Consider the following 12363-nt stretch of genomic DNA (forward strand, 5'->3'; position numbering starts at 1 on the left):
AACTTTGAACCTCGGTTGTCAAGCCGCGTCAATGTTGTGTATGCACCTGGGTAGGCATCACAACGGTGGTCACTGTGCCTTTAAGAGGCACGGTGGGCTGGACGACAGGGCTGTGAAATACCGTCAGTGTTGTGGTATCGTCAGTTCGGTTGGTGTGTTGTTGTGCATGCAATAAAATATATAACCTCACGTCGTAGTCCGGTGCGTTTTTGGAAACATTATAGTCATAACAGATACACCTAGCTAACATGGGGCTGGGTGCTTTGAGCACACACACACACAGGGCTAACGTTAGCTAGCAAGCAGCTCTATAGCTAAAACGCTAACTAGAAGCTAACTACTGTATACTGTTCCAATAGACTAACATTACACCTCTGTGATTTAAATGTGTCCTTGCCTTATACTCGAGGGTTGTACTAGGGTTGGATGCAGTTCCCTGTTGGTCAGTCTGTCTGTTTTCCATCTTCTGCTGTGTTTAACGTTATCTGTTTGCGAGTGCTCCCTTGACTGATGGCTAGTACCGCGGGACTTTTATTCAACATTATATATGTCCGCCGCGGGTTGGCCAGTACTGCAGGAACTTTTATTAAACATTCTATGTCCGCGGGTCTTGTGCAGTGCTCTCGTGGCACTGTCAAGTGTCAACTAAAGCGAGCACTCAGAAGACGCGCACCGTTTGCCAGTGACCATGATTGCAGAATGTTTTTTTTTGTTTTGTTTACTAGTCGCCAGACTGGCGAGTGGTCTTCATGAATCACTCGCCAAACCTAAAAAATACTCTCATTTGGCGAGTAAAGTGGCCTAATTTCCTCCCGTTAGCGACTCTGTGGATGAAGCAGCAAGGCTGAGTAACATGTGACCAAGCAGAACAAGAGTGATCTGTTGTATTACTTTATTCAGCTCAAGATACAGTAGTACAGCATCCCAACTGTGGAGAAGAATAAAAATCAAGATAAAGAGCAGTCTCTGTTTTTAATGAGCAATCAAGGTTTATTCAAGAGACCACACAGGAGGGGGAGTGTGGGGTGAGAACAGGGGGGGGGGGGGGGGACACGGAACAATACATCATTTATTTAACCCACCCATAACCAGCGCAGCTCACACCCCATAATATGCACAGCAGCCCACGGTTACTTTACCAAAGCATTACTCGAAGGAGAAAAGGGACATTGCTCATCAAAGTAATTGGCACAGAGATTATGAGCGACGTCGAGAACATTACAAACCATTTCCTCTCCCTCGCACCAAAACAACTACATGACTCAGAAAGCGCGCCTGTAATGTACAGAACCCGCTTGAAAATGTATTCTAAAAAGGAAAAGGAAAAAAAGAAATGATGAGCAACACTTTATGACCGAGCTGGTCCCCATTACTTGGTCCTAGAACATTGAGGCAATTTGTCAGACCAATCCAATGGTGACCACCACGCTGTCAGACCAATCCAATGGTGACCACCACGCTGCCCGAGAGAACAGCCCGTGCAGGAGGGAGGGGGGCGACTACATGTGACCCCTCTCTGAAGAAAGGTCACCGTGGAAACACGGCACTAGGTGCTCCATGCTTCCCCCAGCAGAGTCACGTGTCAGCTGGCCCCCAACCAGAGCTGGGACAGAGTACACGCTGTCCGTCATCTCTCAGGGGAACCCCCACCACACACTCTCATCTCCGGGGAAGAGCCGGCTATAGAAGGGCTGCTACGGGACGACGCTCGGCGGAAAGAAACATCCGCTACGGGGAGCGTGTGTCAAGAAGCAGACTCTAGGGGAGCGTGTGTCAAGGAGCAGACTCTAGGGGGAGCGTGTGTCAAGGAGCAGACTCTAGGGGAGCGTGTGTCAAGGAGCAGACTCTAGGGGGAGCGTGTGTCAAGGAGCAGACTCTAGGGGGAGCGTGTGTCAAGAAGCAGACTCTAGGGGGAGCGTGTGTCAAGGAGCAGACTCTAGGGGAGCGTGTGTCAAGAAGCAGACTCTAGGGGGAGCGTGTGTCAAGAAGCAGACTCTAGGGGGAGCATGTGTCAAGAAGCAGACTCTAGGGGAGCGTGTGTCAAGAAGCAGACTCTAGGGGGAGCGTGTGTCAAGAAGCAGACTCTAGGGGGAGCGTGTGTCAAGGAGCAGACTCTAGGGGGAGCGTGTGTCAAGGAGCAGACTCTAGGGGGAGCGTGTGTCAAGGAGCAGACTCTAGGGGGAGCGTGTGTCAAGGAGCAGACTCTAGGGGGAGCGTGTGTCAAGGAGCAGACTCTAGGGGGAGCGTGTGTCAAGGAGCAGACTCTAGGGGGAGCGTGTGTCAAGAAGCAGACTCTAGGGGGAGCGTGTGTCAAGGAGCAGACTCTAGGGGGAGCGTGTGTCAAGGAGCAGACTCTAGGGGGAGCGTGTGTCAAGGAGCAGACTCTAGGGGAGCGTGTGTCAAGAAGCAGACTCTAGGGGGAGCGTGTGTCAAGAAGCAGACTCTAGGGGGAGCGTGTGTCAAGGAGCAGACTCTAGGGGGAGCGTGTGTCAAGGAGCAGACTCTAGGGGGAGCGTGTGTCAAGGAGCAGACTCTAGGGGGAGCGTGTGTCAAGGAGCAGCCTCTAGGGGGAGCGTGTGTCAAGAAGCAGACTCTAGGGGGAGCGTGTGTCAAGGAGCAGACTCTAGGGGGAGCGTGTGTCAAGGAGCAGACTCTAGGGGGAGCGTGTGTCAAGGAGCAGACTCTAGGGGGAGCGTGTGTCAAGGAGCAGACTCTAGGGGGAGCGTGTGTCAAGGAGCAGACTGTAGGGGGAGCGTGTGTCAAGAAGCAGACTCTAGGGGGAGCGTGTGTCAAGGAGCAGACTCTAGGGGGAGCGTGTGTCAAGGAGCAGACTCTAGGGGGAGCGTGTGTCAAGGAGCAGACTCTAGGGGGAGCGTGTGTCAAGGAGCAGACTCTAGGGGGAGCGTGTGTCAAGGAGCAGACTCTAGGTGGAGCGTGTGTCAAGGAGCAGCCTCTAGGGGGAGCGTGTGTCAAGGAGCAGACTCTAGGGGGAGCGTGTGTCAAGGAGCAGACTCTAGGGGGAGCGTGTGTCAAGGAGCAGACTCTACGGGGAGCGTGTGTCAAGGAGCAGACTCTAGGGGGAGCGTGTGTCAAGGAGCAGACTGTAGGGGGAGCGTGTGTCAAGGAGCAGACTGTAGGGGGAGCGTGTGTCGAGGAGCAGACTCTAGGGGAGCGTGTGTCAAGGAGCAGACTCTAGGGGGAGCGTGTGTCGAGGAGCAGACTCTAGGGGGAGCGTGTGTCAAGGAGCAGACTCTAGGGGGAGCGTGTGTCAAGGAGCAGACTCTAGGGGGAGCGTGTGTCGAGGAGCAGACTCTAGGGGAGCGTGTGTCAAGGAGCAGACTCTACGGGGAGCGTGTGTCAAGGAGCAGACTCTAGGGGGAGCGTGTGTCAAGGAGCAGACTCTAGGGGGAGCGTGTGTCAAGGAGCAGACTCTAGGGGGAGCGTGTGTCAAGGAGCAGCCTCTAGGGGGAGCGTGTGTCAAGGAGCAGACGCTCAGCGACACAGAGGGGCCGGCGCAGCGCTAGTTAGCAGAAACACGAGATGTGGGCACGCAGCTCCGCCGTGGGCGTGGCTAAACAACAACAGTAGAGGGGAGGAATGTGAAGAGGATTGTGCTCAGCGACGCCCAGCTAGTTACAGCAGCACAGCGGTTAGCATGCACCACCTAACCAGCTAGTTACAGCAGCACACCGGTTAGCATGCACCACCTAACCAGCTAGTTACAGCAGCACACCGGTTAGCATGCACCACCTAACCAGCTAGTTACAGCAGCACACCGGTTAGCATGCACCACCTAACCAGCTAGTTACAGCAGCACACAGGTTAGCATGCACCACCTAACCAGCTAGTTACAGCAGCACACAGGTTAGCATGCACCACTTAACCAGCTAGTTACAGCAGCACAGCGGTTAGCATGCACCACTTAACCAGCTAGTTACAGCAGCACACCGGTTAGCATGCACCACTCAACCAGCTAGTTACAGCAGCACAGCGGTTAGCATGCACCACCTAACCAGCTAGTTACAGCAGCACACAGGTTAGCATGCACCACTTAACCAGCTAGTTACAGCAGCACACAGGTTAGCATGCACCACCTAACCAGCTAGTTACAGCAGCACACTGGTTAGCATGCACCACCTAACCAGCTAGTTACAGCAGCACACAGGTTAGCATGCACCACCTAACCAGCTAGTTACAGCAGCACACAGGTTAGCATGCACCACTTAACCAGCTAGTTACAGCAGCACACTGGTTAGCATGCACCACCTAACCAGCTAGTTACAGCAGCACACAGGTTAGCATGCACCACCTAACCAGCTAGTTACAGCAGCACACAGGTTAGCATGCACCACCTAACCAGCTAGTTACAGCAGCACACAGGTTAGCATGCACCACTTAACCAGCTAGTTACAGCAGCACACTGGTTAGCATGCACCACTTAACCAGCTAGTTACAGCAGCACACCTGTTAGCATGCACCACGTCACGCGCCACACTCACGTCTAGTTTTAAAAGCCATATACAGCGAAGCGAGAGGAAGGGAGATGAGGAGGAGGAAGGCTGCGTCAAGTCTGGACATAGACGACCGACGACGGAGAGTAAAAAAAAAGATGAAAAACTAGATAGATAAAACTGTTATTGTTATCAGCTTTTGTTAATTCTCTATACGTTAACCGGCTGATCCTGAACATCAATAAATATCTTGTCAAAGTGTGTCGTTGTCTCAGGTGGTCGTCGTGCTGGACGGGTTATGCCAAGACCAGAACTGTAAGAGAAAGGAGACGGAAGGAATCAGTGTTACCTTCCACAAGAACAACTCGACTAAAACGTAATGCAGATAATAGAAAACATCAAGACAAAAGAACAACTAGACTAAAACGTAATGCAGAGAATAGAAAACATCAAGACAGAAGAACAACTCAACTAAAACATAATGCAGAGAATAGAAAACGTCACGACAAAACAACTCAACTAAAACGTAATGCAGAGAATAGAAAACATCACAACAAAAGAACAACTCAACTAAAACATAATGCAGAGAATAGAAAACGTCACAACAAAAGAACAACTCAACTAAAACGTAATGCAGAGAATAGAAAACATCAAGAGAAAAGAACAACTAAACTAAAACGTAATGCAGAGAATAGAAAACATCAAGACAGAAGAACAACTCAACTAAAACATAATGCAGAGAATAGAAAACGTCACGACAAAACAACTCAACTAAAACGTAATGCAGAGAATAGAAAACATCAAGACAGAAAAACAACTCAACTAAAACGTAATGCAGAGAATAGAAAACATCAAGACAGAAGAACAACTCGACTAAAACGTAATGCAGAGAATAGAAAACGTCACGACAAAACAACTCAACTAAAACGTAATGCAGAGAATAGAAAACGTCACGACAAAAGAACAACTAAACTAAAACGTAATGCAGAGAATAGAAAACATCAAGACAAAAGAACTAAACTAAAACGTAATGCAGAGAATAGAAAACATCAAGACAAAAGAACTAAACTAAAACGTAATGCAGAGAATAGAAAACATCAAGACAAAAGAACAACTCGACTAAAACGTAATGCAGAGAATAGAAAACATCAAGACAAAAGAACAACTCGACTAAAACGTAATGCAGAGAATAGAAAACATCAAGACAAAAGAACAACTAGACTAAAACGTAATGCAGAGAATAGAAAACGTCACGACAAAAGAACAACTCAACTAAAACGTAAATGCAGAGAATAGAAAACGTCACGACAAAAGAACAACTCAACTAAAACGTAATGCAGAGAATAGAAAACATCAAGACAAAAGAACAACTAAACTAAAACGTAATGCAGAGAATAGAAAACATCAAGACAAAAGAACAACTAAACTAAAACGTAATGCAGAGAATAGAAAACATCAAGACAAAAGAACAACTAAACTAAAACGTAATGCAGAGAATAGAAAACATCAAGACAAAAGAACAACTAAACTAAAACGTAATGCAGAGAATAGAAAACATCAAGACAAAAGAACAACTCAACTAAAACGTAATGCAGAGAATAGAAAACGTCAAGACAAAAGAACAACTCAACTAAAACGTAATGCAGAGAATAGAAAACGTCAAGACAAAAGAACAACTCAACTAAAACGTAATGTAGAGAATAGAAAACGTCACGACAAAAGAACAACTAAACTAAAACGTAATGCAGAGAATAGAAAACGTCACGACAAAAGAACAACTAAACTAAAACGTAATGCAGAGAATAGAAAACGTCACGACAAAAGAACAACTAAACTAAAACGTAATGCAGAGAATAGAAAACATCAAGACAAAAGAACAACTAAAATAAAACGTAATGCAGAGAATAGAAAACGTCAAGACAGAAGAACAACTCGACTAAAACGTAATGCAGAGAATAGAAAACGTCAAGACAGAAGAACAACTCGACTAAAACGTAATGCAGAGAATAGAAAACGTCACGACAAAAGAACAACTAAACTAAAACGTAATGCAGAGAATAGAAAACGTCAAGACAGAAGAACAACTCAACTAAAACGTAATGCAGAGTGTTGTGAAGGGCCAGATTAAACCGAATATATATATTTATTTATATATATATATTTAATTGTATTTGTATATTCTCTAATATTCCCTGATATCCCTTGTATATTCCTTGTACAATATGCATTGAATATCCATTCTAGCCTACTGAACATCCCATAATAGTCTCCATTCTACCATTGGTCGAGACCTTGGTGCCAGGCTGCCATACCCCTCAGACCCAGTTCAAACGTACCGCTCGACATGTACGAACAAGTCCTAGTTCCGCGTAGGAATTTGGCTACCGCACCACTAATGGGACTATTTGTTCATAGTGCGTATATATACTGCGCTACTAAAGTAGGACTTTCTTTTCAGTCCAGTTTCTTACCCTCCAATAGAGTCACAGACGTAAAGCCTCCCCGCGATGCCACGTGTGGGAGTAAGGCCAAGTTCGCCTACCATCGGTATTGAGACATCGTGTATATTAATATTTGAATAGTCATATTTGGCACTATATCGTCGAGTTGGACGTAGTCTATTAAGCTAATAATAGTCTGTTAATATATAGTGCTTCGTGCGGTGAGAATACTACCGTAGTCAGTACCCCATCGTTTCGGGCAGAGAACTGGCTGCTTACCCAGGGTGGTTGACCCTATGTGAAGCTGCACCCGAGGAGCCCCAGAGCCGACGAGCGAGTGGACCTGTATACCGGATTATTCTACCGACGACAGCCCGCCTTCCCAGGCACGGATTATGCTTTGGATACTTTGATTATTCTATGGATAAAGACCCCCGACACTACCGTGTGTTGGAACCCCCCCCCCCCTGGAGAGGACGCAAGTTGAGGAGACGCTCTGCAAGACGAGGTCTCTCCACATCTCTCCCCCGTGGACCGGAGAGAGCCGGCCCACAAAGAGTCCACCTGCTTTCATCTGTGGTCCAAGGATCGCCGGCGCATTGAACGGCACTACAGTGGGTTCTCCTGGGATACCCTTGGCCGGACGAGGCAGCTGGATTCTACCCCCCCCCCCCCTCCTACTCCTGTCGGCTTACAATCGACCGGATTAACCCCCTCTAGTGTATCCAGCCTATAATCATTAAAGTATCATTGCTGTTATTCCTTAACTATTCCAGGTCGTATATTTACCACCTGCGCCTTCAGAGATTGGACATTATCTATTGATATACCGACGAATACTCCTTGCCATAAAAGTGCATACTATTTCAATTCATAAATGTAATTAAGTGATTAAGTGCTTATTCTACACACCATCGCTGTGTAGGAAAATAAAGACCTGTTTCTAATTCGTACATTTGTGTTGGATCCGTTTCATCTACGTGAGAGTGTTCATGATAATATATTTATGCCGTGTACTGGGTGGCCGAATATTAAGTACAAAGGTAGTGGTAGTAAGTATCATATCTAGTAATACAGTCAGGGAATTGTACCCCTCAGTTACAATTGGTCCTTCGAGCCGGAGGGTAATCAGTGTAATATTAATATAGTGTTATTAATATTGAAATGGCCTATGATGAACACTCCACGAAACGATCCTCCTAACCAACGCCCGCAGCGCGAACGACGGCTCCCTCAGTACTTAGAGGCTTACGCTGTCAGTCAACAACCTAGTCTTCTACTAACAGTAAACGCGGTAAAACTAGAAAGTAAAAGTATGTCTAACCCCAACGCCCAGACTACCCCGACCATAGAGGCCCCTACGGGCTCTAATGTAACTGACCAAGTTCACGGTGGGGACCAGTGGGAACCAGACATGACTTCACACCCCGCCAGTACTGAAGAAGTAGTCCCCGATGAGTCCCGGGAGGAATACAACGCTACCGAGAGAGAACTCGGCACGGAAGAAGACGGGGAGAGCACCGTGGAGATAGAGCTCCAAGGCTCCGCAAGGAGTACCCCGAGGGAAGGCTCCCCTATACAACCGCCTTCTCCCAGCGAGGCAGAGAGGACCCTACAGCAGGCATTCCTCGTCAGCCTGAAAGCCTCTACTGAACGCGATAGACTCCAGGGTGAACGCGATCGATTGCAGCTACAGCAACGGAGCGAAGAAGAGCACATACGCCTGGAAATAAGACGCATTCAGATGGAAGAGAATGTGGCCCGAGACCGAGCAGACAGCCAGCGAGCAGCTGCTGGTGCTCTACGGGACGCAGAGCGCGACAGACAGCAAGCGCAACTAATAGAACAGCTGATCAAACGGACAACACCCTCTCCCTCCGCCAGAGGCTCCAGGAACTCGTCTAGACACACCTCCAGGGCGGCATCCCCTAGCCGAGTAAACAACCCTGAACTTGACCAACAGACGAGGTCTATACCCCCCACAGACCACCTCCCCCCACCGGTCCAAGCGAGACCTAGCAACCGGGAAGGAGCAGCATATCCTGTGGAGAGGCTAAACCAGAGACTACAAGCACTGGATGACCTAACTGAAGACGAAGAGGAAGAGGAGGAGAACCGCGCCCGAAGACAGCACAGTACTCTACCGGACCAGGAGGTCCGGTACAGCCCAGGCTATACTCCCGCGGAGCTGCGCTACAGACCCCCGACTCTATACACGGGTGAGCACGACGCACGACCCGCACCGAGTAACAGCACCTGGACAAGCGGGCCATGGTACACTGCCGGTACCAGCCCATACCAAGGAGCGGGAGGAGACTCGCCTAGGAGGCCTCTCCCCCAACGCTCGCCGATGTATCCACAGTCAGCGTCATACATTGGCACGCCTATGGTACCCGACTTCACCCAAGAGAACCGGGCCCAGTATACAGAACTCCGCATGTGTCTGGAGACCATGTTGGTGGATGTATTGGATGAACGCCACAAATACGCCATCCTACTGCAGCACTTAAAGGTGCCCCGCGCACATAATATAGCGCTCGCCTACGCGACTTCCACCACCCCATACACAGCAGCGCTGGTAGCATTGGACCAGAGGTATGGGCGCATATGGGATTACGTGATCCAGGAGATCCGACACATCGACCGCTTACCCCCAGCAATAGACAATCGAGCACTGGACGACCTGTCCATCAGAGTGCAGTCCCTGGTAGGGATGTTGGGAGCGCAAAGAGAGAAGGGGAAGTATGAACTTTACGCCAACTCAAATGTGGAAAGGATCCTGGAGAAGCTGCCGCCCGCTCGTCAGGAGCGCTTTAGGCGGCAGAGGGACCACAGAGACCCGAATGGCCCCGAACCGAACCTCCTCGATCTAGCAGACTTCCTGGCGAGAGAAGTCAGCAGCCTACGGCTAGATACATTCGGACGGAGCACCCCTGGCTCCAGAGAAGGAACCAGACGACTAAATGATGGAAGAAGATCGGTGACTGTGATGCACCAATCGGAGTCAGTACCGAGCAGCAGGAGCCACAGTACCCCCTCCAGAACGGAGAAGTGGAAGATAGTGTGCCCCTACTGTGAGAAAGAACACTGGCTAGCGCAATGTGACTCCTTCCCCAAGCTGAACGCGGAGGAAGCAGGTCAATGGATAAAATCCAACAAGCGCTGTTTTCGCTGTGCGCGCTCACACATGGCAGCTGAATGCCGCTTAAAGAAAAGGTGCACCAAGTGCGATGGAGCCCATCTGGACATACTTCACGACAGTAACAGACGGCGCCCTTCACCTGCACCATCCAGCCGCAAAGCGAGCGTCATGTACATCGATCCCGCCAGCAGCAGTGGAGCCCGAGTACTCCTAAAAGTAGTGCGTGTGACACTAAGCTACCAGAATAAAGTCCTGGACACTTACGCCGTCCTCGATGACGGGTCAGAGAAGACCCTGCTGCTCGCCTCCGCTGCGGCCCAGCTAGGGCTGCGGGGAAGCGAAACCCAAATGACAATTCGGACAATAAGACGAGATTTGAAGACGATAAAGGGCGAGAATGTCTCATTCTCTATCGCAGCAAGCGGCCAGCCTGAGCGACGGTACCAGATTGCAGACGCTTTCACCAGCCAAGAAATAGGACTGTCGCGGTACACATACCCCGTCGCCAAGCTGATGGAGAAATATGCACATCTGCGCAAGTTACCGATCCCGCTCATAGACAATGCTATGCCGACCCTGTTGATAGGCTCCGACCATGCAGACCTCATTGTCCCGATAGACCGGGTTCATACCGGACCCCGAGGCTGTCCTGCAGCAGTCGAGACCCGTTTGGGATGGACTCTCCAAGGCCCGCTCGCCAAATCTCTCAACCGAAGTACAGCCACTAGATGTCTCCACTCCCGAGTCACAGAGGGAGAAACCGCACTCCTGCAACACGTAGAGCGGCTATGGAGCTTGGAACAAATGCCCTTTAAGAATGGAAAGAAAGACATTCGCTCTAAAGATGACATTTACGCAATTCACCTCCTCGAGACAGGGACCAAGAGAGTCCCGGTCAACGGCGTGTTGAGATACGCCACGCCACTCCTGCGGCGAGAAGGAATGCCTACTTTCCACGCCAAGACAGACGCCATAGAACGGTACCTGCTGAACACGGAGCGGCGCTTAGCCAAGAACCCCGCCCAAGAGAGTGTATACCGCGCTGAGATTGAGAAGCTCATCACAGCGGGACACGTCACAAAGATGGACATTAAAGAGGCTGACCAGACCACTGAATCGTGGTACGTGCCCCACCACAAGGTCCATCACAACGGTAAAGACCGCATAGTATTTAACTGCAGCTACCAGATCGGATCCCAAAATCTGAATAAAGAGTTACTGCCCGGTCCCACACTCGGCCCCTCCCTACTCGGCGTTCTACTCCGCTTCCGCCAGGAAAAGGTGGCCATCAGCGGGGACATTAAAGGAATGTTCCTGCAGGTGAGATTAGTAGAGGCGGACAAGCCCCTGTTACGGTTCCTATGGAGAGAGAAGCCAGGAGATGAGCACCCAGCCATCTACCAATGGGAAGTCCTCCCCTTCGGAACGACGTGGGAAGTCCTCCCCTTCGGAACGACGTGCAGCCCCTGCTGTGCGACATTTGCACTACAGAAACATGTAGCAGAGGACCCAGCAGCGGACGAAGAGGTCCAACACAGCGTAAAGAACAGCTTCTACGTAGACAACTGTCTACAAAGCCTTTCAACCCAGGAAGAAGCCGAGGCTCTCCTGATTAAACTCCGCGCCTCATTGATCAAAGGCGGCTTTGATCTCAGGCAGTGGGCCAGCAGCGATCCGCAAGTACTGCGCAGCCTCTCCTCCGAGGACAAGGCAGCCAGCAGCGAGACCTGGATGGCTACAATCCCGGGAGAAGCCCAGGAGATGACCCTGGGATTGGTGTGGCGATTCAAAACAGATTCGCTTCACTACAGACACAAGCCCCTGACTACGGAGCAGGGAAGGCCGGCGGCGGCGCCGACCACCAGACGGAGTGTGTACACAACACTCGCCCGACAATATGACCCGCTAGGATGTATTCTACCGTACACCACCAGGGCAAAAATGATTGTACGAGCATTGTGGGACAAGGACCAGGGCTGGGACGACCCCATTCCCGCACACCTTGCATCCACCTGGAGAGAGTGGGAGATGGAGCTCCACTCACTCCCAGGCGTTAATATGCGCCGAAGCTACTTCCCACCCACGGTGAGGCCAGAGACATGTAAAATGGACTTGCACGTCTTCAGTGACGCCTCAGAGGTCGCATACGGATCAGTAGCCTACTTGCGGGCCCAAGACCAAGGGGGAGAGATCTACACAGCATTTGTCCTCGCCCGCTCGAGAATAGCCCCACGCAAGCAACAATCTATCCCACGTCTAGAGCTCTGCGCAGCCCTAGCCGGAGCGCACCTAGCCACGCTCATCCAACGTGAGCTCACCATACCGGTGT

The 12363-nt window shown here is 50.2% G+C and overlaps 1 protein-coding gene across 2 annotated transcripts in view; it reads right to left on the reverse strand.

The window, feature by feature from the left end:
* Positions 1 to 3171: 3171 nt before the first annotated feature.
* LOC311234503 (serine/threonine-protein phosphatase 2A 65 kDa regulatory subunit A beta isoform-like) overlaps positions 3172 to 12363 on the reverse strand; it is a 51512-nt gene continuing 42320 nt past the window's right edge. The window contains exon 15 of one of the 2 annotated variants that reach the window (XM_084321724.1): positions 3172 to 4764. In XM_084321724.1, coding sequence (XP_084177850.1) covers positions 4748 to 4764 — 17 coding nt within the window. In that variant the 3' untranslated portion in view covers positions 3172 to 4747. The remainder of the gene's footprint in view (positions 4765 to 12363) is intronic. The other variant, XM_084321725.1, reaches the window with a different exon arrangement.

The sequence above is a fragment of the Notolepis coatsorum genome (genome assembly GCF_963971535.1).
Source record: "Notolepis coatsorum genome assembly, chromosome: 1".
NCBI classification, from domain to species: Eukaryota; Metazoa; Chordata; class Actinopteri; order Aulopiformes; family Paralepididae; genus Notolepis; species Notolepis coatsorum.